Here is a 23,022-nt window from a genome sequence, read left to right as displayed (position 1 = left end):
AGCATGATGGACTGTGTGTGTGTGTGTGTGTGTGTGTGTGTGTGTGTGTGTGTGTGTGAGAGAGAGCATGGATTCTGGACGTTTGAAAATACCTCAACCACATGCAACATAAAAAGCAGCAAAAGAGATACAAAACACAGGACAAACACTTAAGTTATTGTAAAATTATATTAACGAGCAATCTTTCCTCATTTTGAAAAAAAAAAAAGGCAACATAGTTGAGACGCGTATAATGCTTAATGCTCACAGGAAATGAAAAACAATTCTCATCACATTTAGAAGACCGCCGCTAGGTTTATAATAATGCCTACTATAATCAGTTTAGAAAGCTTTGACTAAGTGTCTTAATAACTGGGGAAATATACACAGTCAAAGTCTGTATCAAAATATAAAAAACTGAGGAACGGGGGGGGGGGGGGGGGGCAAACATACGAAGAAAAACCCGGAGGAAATATGAACGACCAATATGAATTTACAATGGGCAACTCATTATCATCTAACGATGATATGAACCAATAGGAGAGCACGGAAGGCTACAACAATGGACAGAGAGCACAGAGTGTTAAGCACAGGCAGGTAAGAGGCTACGCCACGTCTTTAAAGCAGGTGTCCACAGAGAGGAGCAGCGCTAGGTAGTATGTTGTACACAGATCTCAGCATTCATGCACTCGCCACGTTTGGTTTCCCTTGACAGAACAGAAGATCAGTCCCAACTGGTTGAATAAAAGCAAACAAAAACACATTCCCTATCAATGTCATTCTGCCAAATTGGATTCAGTTTTACATGTTAAAAATCCACTGCGGACTTACAAACTGGGACACGCCCTTAAAAACACCCTTAGAACATGGCTAAATATTGGGATGGGCACTGGGGAGGACATCTTAAAAGTCACTGGCAGATTCTGAGTATAATGTTCTGACTTTGTGACAATTTACATGTGGCTAAAAGCAAAACATGGAAGAGATTTGAGAGTTCACGATATGCATATGCACACTCTCCAGTGTTTTAAGTGGCAAAAGCGTCGACATTTTCTGCACATGTTGCACCACAAAGCAATAATAAAATCATAAGAGGTAAACTTTGACCATTTTCTTAGCTTTGAGGAGCAAAAAAGATTATCTGCAAAACATGTCGCGTATGCATTATTTCAGTAGCTGGTTTCGTCACACTTGGGCGTTGTGATGAATGAAAAATTGTCCTTCATTTTGGAGCAGTAGGAGCAGTAGTCGCCAGCCATTTTGTTTTTCTTATCAGCATTCTGAAATTGCGCGGAACCAAAATGGTGCCCGTCCCTGATTCTGTGCTGATGTGTTTGGCCGTGTCCTGTCGTGAGCTCAGGTCCTCTTGGGGCTTCTGGGAAATGAAGGCGCTCACACACTCATCGTCATGGTGGGGGAGTACTGGGGGGCACAGAGAAGAATCAATACAATGAAGCTGCGCACACAAATACACACATCCTCAAAACTGTTGTGAGAACTGACTGCGAGTCAGTTTTTTGGCTAAATCTCTACTTTGTGCCTCAACACTTCTGCTGTGTAAAGTAGGGCAGAGGTGTTGCATGGTGGGGGAGGGAGAGTACTCACATTCTCACTCTGGAAGGAGTGGAGGAAGTTTCCACCCAACTCTCCGTCATCCCTGGGGGTCCCAGGAGGATTGCTAATGCCACTTAAGTTGTTTGGAGAGTTCTTTCAAGATGGGGAACAGAATATTCAGATTTAAACATTGACATTTAAACAGAAAATACCACTTAAAAGACAAATTCCACAGTTGACAGTTACTTCATTGTAGACCTGAAATAGCTTTAGATTAAAAACATAAGGTTATTTTGATATTCACCTTGTTGAGTCCATCCATGTCACCAGAGCCTATGGACGAGAATGTGAACATGCTCTTTTTAAAAGGCAAAGCATCAATTCATGCGAGTTCACAAATAACATCTATGGTTTGCCATGAGACTAAGCAAATGAGCACCAAAAGGTATCCATCTCTAAGCAGTGCAGTTCTGGTTTACCCTTTACCACTAATGTCAATTCCTATTCAGCAACTATATCAAACTAGTAGCACCATCTACACCATCAGTGCTAGATAGATAGATACTTTATTAATCCCCTTGGGGAAATTCTATGCATCTAAAAGCTCACGGCACAACACAACAGAACGACACAGCAATACACAACAGAACAAGAGACATATGGCAAAAATTCAATCAATCTAGTGCTAGTGCTGTTCTCCGGATGCATCCCATGTCCCCATGTGTTGAGCGCGACACAGAGGTAGGCTGAGCTGCGTTACCTAGCGATCCGTTCAAGTGGTGTGGTTCCATGCCGGCCATGGCCCCCAGGGGCCCGTCGGAGCCGGGGCCCATAGGGAACTACAGAAGAGAGACAAGCACGGCATCACTACCCACACCAACAGGCTTCTGCAGTCACTAGGGATGTTAATAGTTAGTCGACTATCGATTAATTGCCGATAAGAATTTACTTGAGTAAGATTTGGTTACTTGATTAATTGCTTGTTAATGGAACATAACTTTTTTTTTTTTTTTACGAACGTTATCAACGGGAGTTGCGTGAAATGTAATCATGATTTAAGGTCTGACTGCACATGAGGGCGCCACGCCATGTAGTGAAGGCTAATTGGGATGCCGGGAAATTTCAACAACACAGTGGAAGACGACAAAAAAATGAAGCGAGCAAAGCGCAGTCCAGCGTGGGACATTCTCATCAATTAATCGACTATCGTTTGTTAAGGTTAATAGTTATCGATTAATGAAATTCCTTGAAATTTGCAACCCTAGCAGTCACACCACAGGCATCACTACCCACACCAACAGGCTTTTGCAGTCACACCACATCTTGGACAAAGACAATCAATCAAAGGACTGGCAAGAGCTTTGTTGTCATGCGGTAATGTAGTGGTGTCCAGTAAAGGTGGAAGAGCCAACAACATGTGGGGTGAGCCATTTCGAAACCAGTTGTGAATGACACGATGAGGGGGTTAACTGACGTTATTTCGGTTGCCAGGTCCAGGGTTGATCATGGTGTAGAGGTTGTCGCCAGAATTGTTGGAGTCTGAAAGGAACGTTTCATAATTAGTCTGATGCCAATCAATAAACAATTTATGCTGTGTGTGTGTGAGTGAGTGTGTGAGAGTGAAAGAGAGAGAGAGAGAGAGTGTGTGTGTGTGTGTGTGTGGGAGGGGGGCACGTACCAGCAGGGCTAGGCATGATGGGTGTTCCAGGGGGTCCCCCTCCTCCAGAAGCCCCCTTAAACACACAGTAAGAATCATCATCCATGACCATTCACTAATTATTATTTCATATTCAAAATAATATTAGTCTAGAGGAGTGTGTCCTTCTTACCCCGTACGCACCAGGGGATGGGGATGAGTAAGGCATCTGAAATCAAAACAAACATCACAGAGCAGAACAGGGAATGTCATCGATGTCCACCAATCAAAACATCCTGTTCCTAGCATTGTCACAGCATCATGACCAGTGTTTTAGCTTCCATGGAAACTTGGACACATAATACTACAATTACATCCAGCACTAGAGAGAACGCGAATGCATTAGACCTCCAAAGCACACACTTCCCTGCAATCTGAACCAGCAGCGTGCGTGCGTGTGTGTGTGTGTGTGTGTGTAGCTGAAGGGGGGATGGACTTACAGAGTTGGCATTGTTGGGACCAGGCCATGGCCTCCCCCCACCTGGGCCCCTGCATAACAGTTACATGACCGACCGTTAAGACAAACAGGAAAACACACACACACGCGCACACTACACACGCACACTACACACGCACACCTGAGATGCGCTCTCGTGAGGCGGACAGAGAAAGCTTACATGTTCACTCCTGGCAAGCCTGGACCCATGGCGTTGTGTGGAGGCCGCATGCCGCCGCCAAAGTTCTGCAAAGTCAACCAAGGATCAGACCATCAGAACCAGAGCACATAATCAACCAATAAAGGCTCAATGGGACAGTGTGACTGAGGCCCCCTGAGCAGGCTGTCCTACCTGCGGTCCTGGCCCCATGGGGCCCATGCCTCGAGGGCCACTCATTCTCTGCATCGGCCCCAAGTTGGGATGGCCTGGAGGAGAAGGGACATACAAGTAAAATGTTACCATCGTCAGAACGTTCCGTTTTTCTAGTCCGTGGACTGGGACGACAGGGGATGGACATCGTTGCCTGCCAGACATCTTGAGACGGTACGAAGAGGGGACGTCTGAGGACACTCACCCTGTGGGGGTCGTGTGGGGTCCATGTTGGCCAGCATGGGATGGGGACCTGGTCCACCACCAGGGGGCTAAGAGACAGACGGGGAGGGGAGGGAGGGAGGGAGAGAGAGAAAGAGAGACCAGATAAGAGACGAGGGAGGGAGAGAGACCAGATAAGAGAGAGAGACCGGATAAAAGAGAGAGAGAGAGACACCAGATAAGAGATGGAGAAAGAGAGACATATATTCAAACACACATTTCCAAAGGCTGTCACGGATGAGCGTAAAATGCCACTTCAACTGTCCCAGACTGGGGCGTTGTGCTCACCTGGTTGCCCATCCGGATGGGGGGACCCCGCGGGCCTCCAGCGAAGCGCGGAGACATGAAGGACTGGAAAGACCGGAAAAAGGATGTCAGCACAAACGCACAAATGTGGACTCATCAAACAAGTGACGAGTAATATGAGCCGCAAACAGTCCACATAATACCTCGGAGACGGACCTCGACCGGTGGGAGCGTCAAGCCGAGGCACGTATGCGAAAGCGCGAGAAGCTCAAAGGGGGCGTGGCCACAAGAAACTTAAAGAGTTCACCCCAAAACGAAAGCAGAGGGAAGCGGGACACTGAGCCAGAGAGTGGGGTGTTTGTTTTACCTGACTGTGCGGCCCCATCATACTGTTAGGGGGAGGAGGCTGAGGATGAGGTGAGCCCTGGGGACCGGGGGGGCCCTGTGGCAGCGTCACAGAGCAGGAGGGAGAGCAGAGGAAAGAGGAGAGAGAGAGAGAGAGCGGCGAGGTTACTGCTGAGCAAAGGAGAGCTGGAAGGTGTGAGACAGCAGGGAGCAACTAGAGAAACTTACCTTTTTGATTAGGCAATTCATAAAACAATCTCCTAATGGTGTGCGTGTAGGAAACCATGTGCGTTAACGGTTACCGTGAGCATAAACATGTCCAAGCTGATCGGAAGACTGCGTCTCAAATAGAAAAGATACACGTCATCTGTTTCTGCGCGTTCGCCTTAATGAATAGGCGATCTCTACGTGACGGAGCAAAACAGTGCGAGGAGAAAACGCAGACAGGTGAATTTAGCACATCTAAATGCGATTTACCGAGCCTGAGAGTGAAGTATGGGACAGGTGATTGAGTCTGTATTCTAATACGAATGGGGAGCAGGTAATAAACAGACACGCGTTCAGAAAGATGACTGCTCTCATTGTAGTTAGAACGTGACAGCAAAATCAAAGAATACTTTGAGAACAGGTATATTCAACTCTTAAAATGCTTTTGAAATATCAGAAACAAAAAGTCCAATGAATAGCTTATCCAGAAATACCATTGGATGAAATACATGGTGATTGAGAGCCAGTCACAAGAAAAGAAGCGATAACCGCAAGGCCCAAACTTCTAGAACCTGCGTCTCCCTGCCTTTGGGTCACTTCCCGGTACCCGTCACCCCTGGGAGCTCCAGGGCCAGTTATTCACATGCGCTGTCTGTCCATGCACCTCACCTCTCTCTTCCATGTTAGGAAATCTATTTAAAATGTCATTTAAATATGGTTGCTGCACCGCTGTTGATCACGTGCAGGAAGTAAATCAACATGCATGCAATGACCAATCAATTTAGCATGTTATTGGGGATCTTAGTAAGAGAGAGAGAGAGAGAGAACTTTGAAAGAGTGAAACCGTAGCAAACGAGAGAACGTGTGCTCTTGAGCGTCCCATTCAAGGCGTTAGGCAGGCTGCATCCAGCACGGCATCACGGGTCATTTCCTCTGAATTATCACAGTATCAATTAAGCTATCAATCAGCTCTAGAGCAGCATTCCTGCTCACCAGTGCTGCACAGCTGATAAAACTAATGAGAGGGTCGCCTAATTGACACTACTCAAACAGCTCTGAAAAAAAGTGTGTGTGTGTATGTAGGGGGAGATTATGTATGTTGCATTGTTGTATGTTGCATTGGGTGAATGAGAGGCCATTGTAAAGCGCTTTGGATAAAAGCGCTATATAAGTGCAGTCCATTTACCATATGTCTCCCACACATGCACACACAACACAGCCTATATTCATATAAAACCAGTCAGATCTTTCCGGAGGAAGGCAGGAACGAAGGCCAACACTCCATATCCCCCCTCAGAGTGAATCCTCCAGCTGCTTGCCAAGAGTTTATCCCCAAGAGCTATTGATTTACTGTAGGTGGTGCACCTTTCGATTTCTCCATTAAGTGTATAGGCCCGACCGCGCCTGCATGAGCAAACAGAGGATTCCTAAGATATCAACAACAGTCTTAGAGGAGAAACTCGACACTGGGGGGCAACTTAGCAGGACGGTGCATAGAAACAGACCAAACGCAGACCAAAACGCAGACCAAACACGGACCAAACGCAGACCCAAACGCAGACCAAAACGCAGACCAAAACGCAGACATACGGTAGTGAAGGCGTGATGAGAGCCAGGCGGTTAGTTACTGTACAAGCTGACGGTGTTTCCAGCTACGTGTGCAGGGGAGCCGTGTAGCGGGGTGGTTCGAGGGCCGTGAGGGTGGCGACGCAGCGAGAGCAGAACACGACACTGACCTGGAAGAAGCCGGGGGGCATGGGTCCTCCTGGCATGCCCTCCCCGGGGGGCATCCCCGCCATCACGGGACTGGGGGCCGCCGCCGCGCTCTGGAGGAGACAGGAGGAACACCGTCAAAATCAGCACCTCCATTACCTACATCAGCACTTGATACATGAAGGTGGAAATAATAAATGCATTGGAAACACACACCACAAATCAATCTGACAGATTATTGTACTGCATTTTTTGTCAGTACTCAGTATTTTCCCAGGTGGAGGATCTAACGGAGGACGACCCGGAGCCATGCTGGTCCAGGATCCTGATAAGAATCTGTGGGATTCACTGATCCCCTGCAAAGTGCTTAGACACAGCAGGAGTTCACTGGCCAATTTCCTGTCCCAACCACAGCCATAATTCACTAATGTGCCGTTTGCTTTAGTCAAGGAGACGAGCTAACAGTGCTGGTGGGGCAGAAGGCGGGTGAAGAATGAAATCATCGAAGTTATAGAACGACAGAGGCGGCGCGTGAATATGCTCGAGCACGCGTGCTACGTACAACACGCAGGCGCACGGCTTCATACGGACGCACGGGCGCGCTACACACAACGCCAGCCTCCTCCAGTCCGCTTGCAGGCTCTGTGAAGCACTGGAGCTCCACAGGCAACAGCGCTGTTCAATAGGGCTGCACACTCTACCGTATCGACTGCACCCTCCCTAATTAGATCCAGCAGCATAGTGCTGCAGGACCACTGTGAAATACCACAACAGGGAGAGAAGTGAGGCGGGAGAGAGAGAGAGAGCCGGGCCTCAAACAGACCTCCTTCCCTGGTAGACACACTCACAGCAGAGCGAGCCCTGCCCCAAACAGACCTCCTTCCCTGGTAGACACACACACAGAGGAGAGAGCCCTGCCCCAAACAGACCTCCTACCCTGGTAGACACACTCACAGAGGAGAGAGCCCTGCCCCAAACAGACCCTCCTTCCCTGGTAGACACACTCACAGAGGAGAGCCCTGCCCCAAACAGACCTCCTTCCCTGGTAGACACACTCACAGTTATGGGAATCCTATGATCATTCTGCTTATCGTCATTCTGGTGCAAGTATGTCTACAATCACTCACACATGGACGTTTACGTTTAGATTTTGAATTGTATTGTAGGTTACTGAGGAGTTACGAATGAGTTAGTGAAGCTGGTGCTCGTGTGTGATGGAACTGTGGGGCGCCGAAGAAAACCTCTTACAACTTACCTCCCGAAGCCAAGGAATGTCTTTGTTAGAGATGACTACGAGGCACATTTCCTCAACACAAAGATCCCTTCATAATAATCGTTTGTGAACAATACCAAGTAGAGTGCCAGTTATGTCCATTACGCCATAACTGACTGTACACCTACTAGTGACGTGCGTGGTGAATTTGCATGCATGCCGTTCTTTTCATGTTCCATTAGGGCTGACTTGCTGAGCAGAGCTGTCCAGACGGCCGCGTGGTCAGGACCTGGGCCGTCGGTCTGTGCCTGGTCTCCCACCAGATGCTCCATACGGGAGAGGGGCAGATGTCAAACAGCCAGCCTGCGGCTGTGGGGGGGGGGGGGGGGGGTTTAGAGGAGGGCCCCACCTTTCAACCTCCCTAAGGGGCATAATTTATGACAGACTAGGCCCTCCTCCCAAGTCTGTGTGTGCGTGTGTGTAGGGGTGTGTGTGTGTGTGTGTTAAAAAGAACAGCCGAGAAGCAATCCTTGTCTCGTAGCGGGTCATTAAAGAGGTTTAGGAAAGGAGAGGCTTCAGTCACTGCGGATGTGCTTGTGTGCTCTCTACAAAAACAATGAGAAGGAGGGAGGGGGAGAGAGAGGGAGGGAGAGAGAGAGAGAGAGAGAGAGAGAGAGAGAGAGATGGAGGGGGGTGGGCTGACAAAGACAAAGTGCTTGACTGAAGCCTCCTCTCTGAGAATATAGGGTGCAAATATCGGGGTTGAGAGAGCAGGGAGACAAAGCCCAGAGCAGGGTGAGGTGGTCTCTACTGCAGCGAGGAGTGGGGGCGGGATCAGAGAGACCACACAGCCGACCGCTGCTCATGACCTAACCTGAACCGTCTCTCCCCCTAACCTGAACCGTCTCTCTCCTGGTCCACTTCAGACAAAACAAAGGGAAGCCAGACCGCCCTGCGCTGGTACAATGTCAGACCCGTCCATCGACATCACTGTACCCACTACTATCACTATACCACTCCTATCACTACTATCACTGAACCACAATCACTACTATCACTGAACCACTCCTATCACTACTATCACTGAACCACTCCTATCACTACTATCACTGAACCACCATCACTACTATCACTGAACCACTCCTATCACTACTATCACTGAACCACTACTATCACTGAACCACCATCACTACTATCACTGAACCACTACTATCACTGAACCACCATCACTACTATCACTGAACCACTACCATCACTACTATCACTGAACCACTCCTATCACTACTATCACTGAACCACTCCTATCACTACTATCACTGAACCACTCCTATCACTGAACCACTCCTATCACTAATATCACTGAACCACTCCTATCACTACTATCACTGAACCACTCCTCTCACTACCCATCACTGAACCACTATTATCACTACCCATCACTGAACCACTACTATCACTACCATCACTGAACCACTACTATCACTACTATCACTGAACCACTACCATCACTGAACCACTCCTATCACTACTATCACTGAACCACTCCTATCACTACTATCACTGAACCACTACCATCACTACTATCACTGAACCACTACCATCACTGAACCACTCCTATCACTACCCATCACTGAACCACTACCATCACTACACATCACTGAACCACTACCATCACTACTATCACTGAACCACTCCTATCACTACTATCACTGAACCACTCCTATCACTACCCATCACTGAACCACTACCATCACTACACATCACTGAACCACTACCATCACTACTATCACTGAACCACTACTATTACTACCATCACTGAACCACTACTATCACTGAACCACTCCTATCACTACCATCACTACTATCACTACCATCACTGAACCACTACCATCACTACTATCACTGAACCACTACTATCACTACCCATCACTGAACCACTACTATCACTACCCATCAATGAACCACTACCATTACTACTATCACTGAACCACTACTATCACTACCCATCACTAAACCCACTACCATCACTACTATCACTGAACCACTACCATCACTACTATCACTGAACCACTACTATCACTACCATCACTGAACCACTACCATCACTACTATCACTGAACCACTACCCATCACTGAACCACTACTATCACTGAACCACTACTATCACTACCATCACTGAACCACTACTATCACTGAACCACTACCATCACTACCATCACTGAACCACTATCACTACTATCACTGAACCACTACTATCACTACTATCACTGAACCACTACTATCACTACCATCACTGAACCACTACCATCACTACTATCACTGAACCACTACTATCACTACTATCACTGAACCACTACTATCACTACCCATCACTGAACCACTACTATCACTACCCATCACTGAACCACTACTATCACTACTATCACTACTATCACTACTATCACTAAACCACTACCATCACTACTATCACTGAACCACTACCATCACTGAAGCACTACTATCACTACCATCACTGAATCACTACTATCACTACCATCACTACTATCACTACTATCACTGAACCACTACTATCACTACCATCACTGAACCACTACTGAACCATCACTGAACCACTACTATCACTACCATCACTGAACCACTACCATCACTACCCATCACCAAACCACTACTATCACTACCCATCACTAAACCACTACTAATCACTACCCATCACTGAAGCACTACCATCACTGAAGCACTACTATCACTACCATCACTGAAGCACTTCTATCACTACCATCACTGAAGCACTACTATCACTACCATCACTGAAGCACTACTATCACTACCATCACTGAAGCACTACTATCACTACCATCACTGAAGCACTACTATCACTACCATCACTGAAGCACTACTATCACTACCATCACTGAAGCACTACTATCACTGAAGCTCTACTATCACTACCCATCACTGAAGCACTACTATCACTACCCATCACTGAACCACTACTATCACTACCCATCACTGAACCCGGCTCCGCGTCCGTGTGGGATGACCCGGTTGCTGATCAGTCATGGCAGAGGAGCCCGGAGCCAAGACTGGCCAAACAACTCTCCCTCTCCTCCTCCCTTCACCCCGTCTCTCCCTCTCCTCCTCCTTCCTACCCCCGTCTCTCCCTCTCCTCTCTCCATTCTCTCTGTTCTTCCGTGGTTACTGGGCATGTGCCATAGGGCCCCCCCCCCCGCCCCCCTCCCTCCATCCAATCTGTCCCTCAGCTCCCTGACAGCCATCAATCAGCAGCTGACGCCATGGCGACGGGGCCCCGGGGGAGTGTCCGTCAGACCCAGCGTGACACCAGGGGGGTTTACGAGCCGCACCAGCAGCCAGCACAGACCTTCCCCCACAGCCTAGAGACAAAGACTGGGCCCTGGTACTACTGTCCACAGAGATAGGAGGGGGGAGGGGGTGAGGAGAGAGAGAGACAGAGAAAGAAAGAGTGAGAGACAGACAGAGAGTGAGACAGAGAGAGAGAGAAAGAAAGAGAGAGAGTGAGACAGAGAGAAAGAGACAGAGAGAGAGAAAGAGAGTGAGAGAGAGAGAGACAGAGAGAGTGAGACAGAGAGAGAGGGAGAGAAAGAGAGTGAGACAGAGAGAGAGAGGGAGAGAAAGAGTGAGACAGAGAGAGAGAGAGGGAGAGAAAGAGAGTGAGACAGAGAGAGAGAAAGAGAGAGAGAGTGAGACAGAGGGAGAGAAAGAGAGAGAGAGAGACAGAGAGAGGTCTGGGCCTACATAAACAAAGACATATGACCCCAGGTCTCTACATCAAGACCAATTTCTCTCAAGTCCCAGGGACCAAACAAGCTCCCTGCCAGCCCCACCTGGAGTGATAGTTGCCTTCATTTGCTTATACTTTTCATAGTATGAAAATGGCTGAACAGGGGACTTACTGAAACTGAAATTTCTCCTCATGAACAGACAACATAAGCCTCATCCACTGACGACTATTAAATGTGGAAAAGGACAAAAACAATTGATCATTGATACATAATTACATCAGTGTTTGATAACACATTGACATAACAGGATTCATGTCATAGCCTACCGCTTTGAAGGCAATACTACAAAAAGCAACAGACCTCGAGGGGTGAATATTAAATCAGACCCCCACCCCTGAAAACTCTTCCCTTTTCATAAAGAAGAGCCACGTAGCGAGCCACGCTCGTCTGGTTAGCTAGCCAGGAGCAGGAATGTGGGCTACCCAGAGAAACAGCCGAGCCTCCTCCTCCTCCCGGCTCCCAGGTCACCTGCCTGATCGGGAGGGTTGTTGCCGTGACAACCCTATCTGGCAAGAGCAGAGCCTACATCTCCGTTTTAACTCCTTCCTCTCCGAGACGCCGACCAGACGGCGAGTGGATGCGATTGGTCCGAATGAGTCCTTCCTTTCCTCATCCGATTCCCCTCAGCTGAATTGATATGATAGCGCCAGACACTGAACAGATGAGAGTAAGTGGTTCAGTCAGCTTCTCTCACAATGTTTTATTTATTTATTTTATTCTATTTTCCCATTATCCCTGATAAAGGGAGGCATGGAGGAAAAGCCACTAGGTAATCAGCCTTCTAATTTCCTCAGAGGCTTCGTAGCAAACATGCAAAGACAAACACATTCCATGCAAATGCCAGTTGAACTGACAGGCCACTGAACTGTCTGGATCTGTCTGGGAACAAACAGTTGGAACCTGTTCAGAGACACTATTGGGCAGATTCATCTTGAAAGACATGCAACTCTTTTCCATGATGTTTCTGAAGACACTGGAAATATTCAAGCAAACTTGTCAAAAAAAATGAGCTTTTGGACATTGTGCTACTCTGACTGGACACAGCAATTCTGGCCTGAGTCACAGGAACGACGGTTCAGGTTGAGTTTCTCTCTCTTGGGGATGGTGATGGTGGTGGTGATGGGGATGGTAGTGGTGGTGATGGTGGTGGTGGTGGGGATGGTGGTGATGGGGATGGTGGTGGTGGTGATGATGATGGGGGCTATGGTGATGGGGATGGTGGTGGTGGTGATGGTGATGGGGGTGGGGATGATGGTGGGGATGGGGGTGGTGGTGATGATGGTGGTGGTGATGAGGATGATGGTGATGGGGACTGGTAAGAGGCAAGGTAGTCAGAAGGCAAGAGATTCCGGAAAACAAATCGATGGTCCTAGCTCAAGACATGCTGACGTCAGCACCTTTTTCTGAGAAGCCCCTAAGCACCTCTTCTGAGCAAGCGTCATCTGGGCCAATGACAGGACAAGATGACAGCTGGATGGAGCACCAGGAAACTAAGACATACTACAGCCTCCATGCACACACTAGCACGAGCGCGCACACACACACACACGCACACACGCACGCACACACGCACGCACGCACGCACGCACGCACGCACGCACGCACGCACGCACGCACACACACACACTTCCAAAACACCCAATAGATGCTACAAACCCTTAGACTTTGAAGATTGAGTAGCATCAATAAACCAGACCAACACACATCTGCAAGCCATAGAACCCAGAGATGGAAAGAAACGTATAAAAACAGTCTAGCCTTTACAAACTGTTACACCCCCTGGAATATAAACTCTGCAATGTAAAACTGCAGGACTGAAGGTGGTTAAGACAGAATGGTCTGATTGAATACACTAGGCTCTAATCACAAGTGCCATAGCTGTCTCCTATGGCTCGGACAGTAACTGTCTACACAAGCAGCAAATCATTATTGGGAAGTTGGTGTTCTGCAAAGATTCTTACTGAAAGTGAAATGTTGTCCAGTTTTGGATTGACTTTTGACCCATGTCTTTTTTTTTTTTTACATGCTGATAGCAACGTATGCGATGCTTGTTACGAGGAGCAGGCCTACTCACGTAATCATGGAAGGCTTTGGCCTCACTGGAGTGGTCACAGGTCTCTCTCCTCTCTGGGGCAGCACAGTACAGGTCCCAGAATACACTGTTGACAAGACAAGTCACGAGGAAACAAACAGGCCGGTGGATGAACCATACAAATACACTAACCAAACAATACACAAACGCATAACAATTACTGGCTGTATTATACTGGATGGCAAATAAAGGTGACTTGACGAGCACTAGATTGCCTACTCACCACCACCAAGAATGCAGGAATCCAGGAGGTTCACCAAGTGTGATGTTCTTCTCCCATCGAATCTAAAAATGAAGGTATAGCATATGAGTTAGACATCCTTGAATAGGCCCATATTAGCCTACAGCACCCAAACAGTTATATTCCATTTTAATTGATAATGTTGATAATAATGGGGTACATTAGGTTTGAACTTGTGATCCCTTACCTCTGACAAAAAGGTCTGTGCTGACTTCTGGGCTCCTATGTGTAACAAATATTCATAGACGTATAAGGCCAATCTGTGGAAAGAAAACATGAAAACATATTCAACCTTATCATAAACAGTGGCTACGTTCACACGCGTCGTATGAAGCTACAGGCCTTCTCAACAAAGGGCAGTCAACGCCAAACTTAATCGACAAAATTCGAGTTTGGAAACCAAGCAGACCCTTTACAAGCAATCGTGAATGTAGAGTGACCCTCGCAACGAGCAGAGACAAAGTGTAGAATGGACGCTATTGGTAGGAAATGTATCAAAAAGGACGAGAGAAACAGCAAAATACAGCGTTGATAGTATTTTATCCGCACCATAGCCTGCAATATATATAGGCAACTTCGAATCTAAAATGTCGCACAAAATGCGTATTTACTTAGCAAATTACAACGTGCAAACGACGCATCACTGAACAGAGAGAATAAAGCCAAAGGCGAAGAATATGACCAAGGGAGGAATGGCGAGCAGTCAAGGCGGTTCATTCAATTCCATCCTCGGTAGGAGGAAATAGCTTCGTGTGAGCTGCCCAGCGAACCGCACAGAACAAGAGAAAGCAACTTGCAAAATAAATCCATGGAATTTGGAACTTACTTTTCTCGCGCTTGGCCATCCGACGGCACAGGGGTGCCTTTGCCTTTGGGGAACATGGTTTTGTAAAGGAGGACGATCGCCTTCTCTTTCTTTTCACTATTTCATCTGTCAGACCATCACGGCCGCGACCCTCGCACACTCCAACCGCACTTCCACCAAGCCTGGCTAAGGGGAAGAGGGTAGGCCAGGCTGATTGACATCCACTCTGACCAATGGGAGCACGGCGATCTCTTTAAGGTCTGCCTGTACAATATGTCGTGCGTTTTGTTTTCCACTGGGCATGTTACGCTATCATTACAATAAAAAATAAGTAGCATACACGTGTCTCGTTTCCTTTTAATCCCTAATTGGCATTCGTCTTTCAGACAATCCAGTAAACTTTAGTAAATTGTCGAAGGCTATATGTCCTAATCTAGCCTATAAAAACATAATATAGACAATAGCTATAGCCACCAACCGTCAACCGTCCCCATAGCTTTATTCAGTAGAATATTCAGTAGACTCAAGACTCAATATCCCTTTCTTGTAGTAGATAGGTGGAAAAGAAAATCATTACATGCAGCCATGTAGGCCTTTAGAGACTACTTTGCGCTGTGGCTGCGATCTGCCAATAAAATTGATTAAAGAAGATAGATTTTGCGTAGGCTACTCCAATCATTTCATCCAGAACAGGGGAACGATGTGTATTTCAGCATGACCTCATAGGTCAACATCAGTAAACACTTATTATTGTCTTTCTGTCTTGCAGTATCCAAATGGGGCAATTGATCCACTTTCACCAGTATTGTGCGATTCCAAAGTTGTACATCTCGGAAGTTCCACCTTAAAAAGTTTAAGCAAGGCTTTCAAGTGTGGCCATTTAAGAAGGTGGTCGCAACTCTGTAGCGAGATACTCTGCAAGGGCAGGGGGCGTGCGAAGGGGGAGGAATGCGGATCGAGTTGTATAATACCTTCATGGGACCGAGTATTTGTGAGGCTACAAGAGGCTGAGAGTTGTTATTTGGGCACATTTATTCATACAAATGTGACCTGACAATCTGATTAGGCCTACTTTTGGGTAAGCATATTTAGTTTTCTGTGAGTTAGAAAATGTATTATATTGTAAAGACATACAGTCTGAAAATGTTGACATGTTTCACTTCTTCGGCATATCAACACTGTAAAACATGCTACACACTGTAAACACTGTATTTTGATGTTCATGCAATCCGACGTTGCGTTTAGCGTCTGAGAGGCAGGTGACCTCTACAGTACTTGTGATCGCTGGAATCCCTCAAAGCGACAGTTGTCCTGTAGTCCTCTAAAATGTCCATCAATGATAATAGGCTAGGTTACAATACAGTATAATTGCACGCATGTTTCTCGGGGGTGATGTTTTCCCCGTCTGTTCACAACAACAAACTAATTATACAAAGTAGATTCATAGCACGCTATAATAGTTAGCCTATAGCATTTCTACTTGGGGTTGTAGGCTATTTGGTCACTGAGCAATCTGTCAGATGATACATTGAGCTGATGGGCTATTCAAAGCATCTTGTTTTGAGAGCACAAAAACTCGTTGGTTTATGCAACGGCACCGGTCTGGCTGGAACTATTTTTCTATTTGTATCAGAAAAAAATCAAGGAATATTATAATTGATCTTATTTACTTATTTACTCATTGAGACGTGATCAAAACTGAACCTACTCACAAACTGAAACTATAATTGTCTCATCATGGCCTGTTATATAGGCTATTATTTGGACATGTGAGGATGGAAGCCTCTTGTTCACTTTAAGCTGCATTGTTTCAGCCAGATCGAATGTGCTGCTGCTGAGCCAAATAGTTCTGTGACTCAAAGAGCTTAATCTGTTCTGGGATTGCTTTCTCCTTGCCTTTCCTCCCTCTGTCCAGTTCCCTGAGTCAGCATGGCATCCGACGCAAGAGATGAAGACGCTATGGACGACCCTCTCTTTATCCTGGAGAGTGGAGAGGTGTATAGGAACCCTACCGAGGTCAAGATGAGCCAGATAGTCCTGCCTTGCCATGCCAACCACTGCGAAGAGCTCAGCGTAGGCCAACTGCTCAAGTGGATGGACTCAACAGCCTGCCTTTCCGGTGAGCAATGATAACCCATGACCTCATAGTGTGCTCTCTAAACATAGTTCCACCTATCAGGGAACCGTTTGGAGTGTTTTCTGGCGCTGTGTAAACTCTTCACCTGATAGGTTCATTGATTCGTTGATTAATTCATCATCTCTAAAAGCAAGAAACTCAGCAGTCAGTCCCTCCAAGGCTTGGTTTGAAGAAATGCCTTTGTGTTTTCTTGCCGACACTCACCAATGATGGCTGACCTTTGTTCAGTGCTTGTCTATGTATTTATCTTCTCTAACAGCTGAGAGGCATGCTGGGTGTTCCTGCATCACTGCGTCTGTGGATGATATCCACTTCGAACACACCATTGGGTATGTGTTTCTGTCTTGAGAGCTGCTCTGTTTCGATGTGAGTAGGCCTATATGTGGGCTATTTTGTCTAATGCCACACAGGAAGGTCTGGATCTCTAACTCTTTATACTGTAAACTTGGTCCAGTGTTGGTAGTAAACAGTCCTCTGTGTCTGTAGGGTTGGACAGGTGGTCAGCATCAAAGCAAAAGTCAACAGAGCCTTCACATCCAGCATGGAGGTTTGTTGGAGAGCCACGGTTTTCATTGTCTCCACGTCATGTGACATCAGATAAGTGTAGATGCGGTGTGGTGTGATGTACATACAGTATGTATCCTGTTCAGCTGCCATGTGTTGATGCGTCGTTCCTCTCAGGTGGGCATCCTGGTCAGCTGTGAGGACCTCTTCACCAACCGGCAGTGGAAGGTGTGCCACGCCTTCGCCACCTTTGTGGCCCGACGCACAGAGGCTGGGAAGGTTAGGCCAGAGAGAGAGAGAGAGAGAGAGGAGCAGTTATACGTCTCAGTCTCTGACACCTCAACCACTCCTGTATATCTCACGTAAATGAGAGCTCAACACACCTGTCCAACACTGTGTGTGTGTGTGTGTGTGGGTCTGTCTGTCTGTCTGTCTGTGTTTGTGTGGGTCTGTCTGTCTTTATGTCTGTCTGTGTGTGTGTGTTTGTGTGGGTGGGTCTGTCTGTGTCTGTCTGTCTGTCTTTTTGTGGGTCTGTCTGTCTGTATGTCTGTGTGTGGGTCTGTCTGTCTTTATGTCTGTGTGTGTTTGTGTGAGTGGGTCTGTCTGGCTGCGTGTGTGTGTGTGTGTGTGTGTGTGTGTGTGTGTGTCTGCCTGCGTGTGTGCTGTCTGTGTGTCTGCGCAGGTGCAGCTGAAGCAGGTGGTTCCACGCACGCAGGCGGAGCAGTTGGAGTACAGCATAGCAGCCGAGAGGCGGAGGATGAGACTCATCCATGCTCAGATCATCACCGACCTGCTGAGCAGCAGCACGGCGCAGCTAGGTAACGTTACAGCACAGCCCAGACCAGCTAGGTAACGTTACAGCCCAGCCCAGCTAGGTAACGTTACAGCACAGTCCAGACCAGCTAGGTAACGTTACAGCCCAGCTAGGTAACGTTACAGCCCAGCTAGGTAACACTACAGTACAGCCCAGCTAGGTAACGCTACAGCACAGCCCAGCTAGGTAACGTTACAGCCCAGCCCAGCAAGATAACGTTACAGCACACAGCCCAGCTAGGTAACGTTATAGCCCAGCTAGGTAACGTTACAGTCCGGCCCAGCTAGGTAACGTTACAGCACGGCCCAGCTAGGTAAAACTACAGCCCAGCCCAGCTAGGTAACGCTACAGCCCAGCTAGGTAACGTTACAGCCCAGCTAGGTAACGTTACAGCCCAGCTAGGTAACGTTACAGCCCGGCCCAGCTAGGTAACGCTACAGCACAGCCAACAGACATGACAGACACACGATACAGACCAGCAACACAGCTCGGCTAGTTACAGCACAGACATCACAGACATGCACAATATGTAACAAGCCAAGTTCTTAAGTCTCATCCAGCAGCAGTATTAGTGTGAGTGTTTCTCTCCGTCTGTTTCTGTCTGTGCGTACCGTACCAGGGGAGTGCCAGGAGTACCAGGACGCTGTGCCCGCCGAGAGGACCCGGGTGGAGAGTGTGGAGCTGGTGCTGCCCCCCCACGCCAACCACCAGGTCAGCACCTTCGGCGGTCAGATCATGGCCTGGATGGAGAATGTGGCCACCATTGCTGCCAGGTGAGCCTGGCTATCTTCACAGAGATACAGAGGAATCGAATTGCGATACATATGTATAATAGGACTGGTGTGCGGTATAAGTAAAAAACCCAATAGTCTGGAAAGAGTTGAATCTACGTCTTTCTTAACTTTCCGTATTCACTCTCTCTCTCTCTCTCTCTGTCTTTTTCTCTGTCTCTGTCTAGCCGCCTGTGTAATGCCCATCCTACCCTGAGGACTATAGACATGTTCCACTTTCGAGGTCCGTCTCACATTGGTGATCGACTGGTGCTGAAGGCCATCGTCAACAATACCTTCAAGAAAAGGCGTGTTCCGACAACAGGAGAGCTCTTCTCCGCTCCTCTGCCAGCAACAGGACAGGAAACTCGTTTGTCAGCTTTCATGTTTGCATGATGTGATTGTTTTAATGTGTGTGTGTGTGTGTGTGTGTGTGTGTGTGTGTGTGTGTGTGTGTGTGCGTGCGTGCAGTATGGAGGTGGGCGTATGTGCAGAAGCCTATCAGGGCGGAGAACCACTGCGTCACATCAACAGCGCCTTCATGACCTTCGAGGTTCTGGAGAGCGACAGGAAGCCACGCACGTTGCCGCGGTTACGGCCTGAACCTGTGGTGAGTTCTTCCAATTACCTCAGAGAAACAGGTTGGACCTGTGGGGTGTGCCGTGTGGGCTTGTGCCGTGAGCTGAGTTAGGAGGGCACTGGAAATAGATCGGTAGCATCAAACCATTCAGAGACGTATTTTACATTCAGTTCCTTGTCCGTCAACACTTTCTCCTCATGATCGATTTCTGATTTAGTTTTAGATTGATTTCTGATTTTGATTTGACCCTCAGGATGGGAAGAGGCGTTACCAGGAGGCCATCGCCAGAAAGAAAATCCGCTTGGACAGGTGAGGAGTAACGTGATCAACGTTCCCCTGATTCCTACTGTAGGTATGCCTCTCTCTGTTTGACCAAGGATATGAAAACACTAAAGTACAAATCGACTTCTCTGCCTACAGGAAGTATATCATTTCCTGCAGGCAAACTGAAGTGCCTCTGTCTGTGCCCTGGGACCCCAGTAACCAGGTAGAACCCGCTCACACACTGTCGTAAAGTAACTGCTACTGTATTGCCTTGAATCTGATTGGTCACTATGTTCTGTACTGACCAACTGTGGCCCCAGGCTTATGTAAGTTTAAAAACAAGTATCGTGCTGTCTATAATCCAATCCTCGTTTTCAGCTGTACCTCAGCTACAACAATGTGTCGGCACTGAGACTTCTAGCTGCGCGGAACAACTGGGTGTTGAGCTCTGAAAAGAATAAGGTCAGTATTGTTTGTAGCAGAAGAAAATGTGTACAGTAAATGATCAAAATAAACCTTACTCACTAAGCTTCTTGAACGTTTTTACGTTTTGCTCTGATCTCTGCTCTCACCTTTTCAGCCTTTACACTGAAAGAGAACTAAACATAAAAAATAAAAACTTCAAACGAGCAGTCATGGTGACTGTGCTCAAAGTCGGCTCACATTGATTTGATTAAGCTAGCGACTGTACAGTTTCTGGAACAAGTGAACAGCCTTTGATCAGAGCTGGAATTGTGGGATTTCTCCACTACTACCTCCCTGCAAAACTTCGACAGAACGTTTGAGATTGTAAAAAACAGTCCATACATTTTGAAAACAAATACTCAAAAAGCTCACCGTGCACTTTAAACATTAGACTGGTCACCCATTGAGATTCTGTGCTCTAACCCCCTCCTACGCCTGTCATGGCCGCCGTCTTCCCTCCCAGGTCAGTCTGTACACCCTGGAGGAGAACCAGCGGCTGTGTTTCAAGGTGGAGATGCAGGTGAACGTCCCAGCTGAGCAGACCTTCCACCTGCTCTCCGACCTGAGGAGGAGACAGGCCTGGGACCGGCACTATGAGTGAGCACCGCTGCCACACGCACACACACACATACGCGCACACACACATATACATACACACACACACACACACACATACGCGCACACACACATATACAGTACACACACACACACACACCCACACTCGCGCGCGCACAGACACACACACACACACACAAACATATACACACACACACACACCACAGGGTGACTGGACACCTTAGGACTCATCACAGTGTTATGAAACTGCCTGTTTTTAATTTGAGCTTTTTGTTGGTCAAAATTCACTTTTACTATGTCCTACGGTGTCTGGGTCATTCCATCTGATAGTGTTATGACTCCATCTGCACTGATTCAACTGTTGTGTAAGACATTGATGTCTTGGGATCTTCTCTGAACCGAATATATGATCCTTTGTGGCGATTGCAGACAGTGTGACGTGATAAACCAGGTGGATGAAGATGACACCATCTACCGCGTGGTCACTCCGTCCGTCAGTAGAGACAGTAAAGGGCAGGACTTCATTCTGCTCGCCTCCAGGAGGAAGCCTTGTGACTCCAGGTAAAACATCCTCGATCACCCTGATCAACCAATGGGGTTTTACCATTGGTCTGCATTCTAATATCCCCCCTCTTTTTGCATTTTTACATGCGTTGATGTTTGACCTCTATTTGTGCCTCCCTGCATTGCGCAATTATTTCCATCAACTGCACAGTGACCTCCTCTTACACATGATCTGTTTTGCGACTCTTTTTGTCCCTCTCAGGGACCCTTACCTGATTGCCCTGCGCTCTGTCACTTTGCCCACCCATCCTCCCACTGAGCTCTGCACCCGGGGAGAGGTGCTCTGTGCTGGGTTCAGTATCTGGGAGGAGTCCAGCACTGTCACTAAGGTAGGCCAATCAGGGCTCTTGATGGATTTAACAAGGAGGGCCACTCAGTTAATGTCTTTGAACCTTTAATTTGTGTGAGAGACAGACAGACAGATAGATAGATAGATTGATTGATTGATTTCCATCACTGATCTGTGTGTGTATTCTGCCTCAGATCTCCTACTACAACAAGGCCACCCCCGGCGTGCTTCCCTACATCTCCACAGACATCGCTGGACTGTCCTCCGGCTTCTGCTACGCATTCTCTTCCTGCAAACACTACCTAGAGGAGAACAGAGACAGCCCGGCTGCCCTGCACCCCTCTGCCCTCTGATAACCCCCCCCGCACCCCTCTGCCCTCTGATACCCCCCCCCCCCCTGCACCGCTCTGCCCTGATGCACCCCTCTGTCACCCCTCTGCCCTCTGATACCCCCCCAACCTCACTTCCCTCTTATGCACTGGGAGAGAATGGTGGTACCCCTTGACTGACCTGCCCCCCTGTACTGTGAGATAATGGTACCTTCCTGCTGACCCTCCTCCCTTCAGTGCACTTGGAGAATCCAACAAGATTGTTCTCTTTGAATCCCTTATGAACTTGGGAAAAGCCTGCCCGTCTGCAGCCCTCTCGTCATCAAAAGATCTGGGAGGGTTCAAACTAGCCTCTATCAAAAGCCTTGTCTTATTACTTGTTAATGTTGCAATTGGTTTCAACATTGCCCAGTATTCCAGTACAGGTCCCTCTTTTATATTATAATGATCAAGCTGTTGAAAACATCCATTCGAATGAATAGTTAATTTTGTAATGATGATCTTGATGTGATACTTCTGCATTACTAATAGGAAGATCAATCTGAAAATGTGTCTGGGCATTGAGGAGCACCTTGTTAGGAAATGGCCTATTTTCTACCTCCAAGAATCCTTTCATCAATATTAGGTCAAGATTATGTACAACTACTGTTACTGTATAAGCACTTTGATTTGAAAGGTTATCATATAATCCACATACACATTTGACAAACGTGTTTTACATGACATGATTTCACTCTAATAATAAACCCAGTAGACCAGTGGACGTTTTCTGTTTCCTTTGTTGATGTTC

At 47.4% G+C, this 23,022-nt stretch overlaps 2 protein-coding genes across 3 annotated transcripts; one reads left to right on the top strand and one right to left on the bottom strand.

Annotated features, from left to right (window-relative positions):
- Nucleotides 1–247: 247 nt before the first annotated feature.
- On the bottom strand, nt 248–15,103 carry ssbp3b (single stranded DNA binding protein 3b). 2 transcript variants are annotated; one of them, XM_084461647.1, is made up of 18 exons: nt 14,962–15,103; nt 14,323–14,395; nt 14,118–14,179; nt 13,877–13,961; nt 6,792–6,881; nt 4,871–4,945; nt 4,546–4,608; nt 4,241–4,307; nt 4,018–4,091; nt 3,847–3,911; nt 3,670–3,718; nt 3,363–3,398; nt 3,212–3,266; nt 3,008–3,072; nt 2,294–2,372; nt 1,838–1,866; nt 1,585–1,686; nt 248–1,401 (listed from the first exon to the last, which is right to left on the bottom strand). In XM_084461647.1, the coding sequence occupies exons 1-18, from the start codon at nt 15,015–15,017 to the stop codon at nt 1,372–1,374; spliced, it is 1,155 nt and encodes a 384-aa protein (XP_084317773.1). In that variant the 5' UTR covers nt 15,018–15,103; the 3' UTR covers nt 248–1,371. The 2 variants fall into 2 exon arrangements, with proteins under 2 accessions (XP_084317773.1, XP_084317774.1); XM_084461648.1 differs by lacking the exon at nt 4,871–4,945.
- An 815-nt stretch (nt 15,104–15,918) lies between these two features.
- Nucleotides 15,919–22,977, top strand: acot11b (acyl-CoA thioesterase 11b). Its single transcript, XM_084461675.1, has 16 exons — nt 15,919–16,018; nt 16,856–17,059; nt 17,337–17,406; nt 17,564–17,624; nt 17,759–17,860; nt 18,264–18,399; nt 19,015–19,168; nt 19,354–19,473; nt 19,637–19,775; nt 19,999–20,054; nt 20,166–20,232; nt 20,388–20,471; nt 20,938–21,071; nt 21,480–21,611; nt 21,817–21,943; nt 22,098–22,977. Exons 2-16 carry the CDS (start codon nt 16,870–16,872, stop codon nt 22,254–22,256), a joined length of 1,731 nt encoding a protein of 576 aa, XP_084317801.1. The 5' UTR covers nt 15,919–16,018; nt 16,856–16,869; the 3' UTR covers nt 22,257–22,977.
- The last annotated feature ends 45 nt before the right edge of the window (nt 22,978–23,022 follow it).

Source organism: Borostomias antarcticus (genome assembly GCF_949987555.1).
Source record: "Borostomias antarcticus genome assembly, chromosome: 3".
In the NCBI taxonomy this organism is placed as follows: domain Eukaryota; kingdom Metazoa; phylum Chordata; class Actinopteri; order Stomiiformes; family Stomiidae; genus Borostomias; species Borostomias antarcticus.
This window is presented reverse-complemented; position numbering and strand designations above follow the sequence as displayed.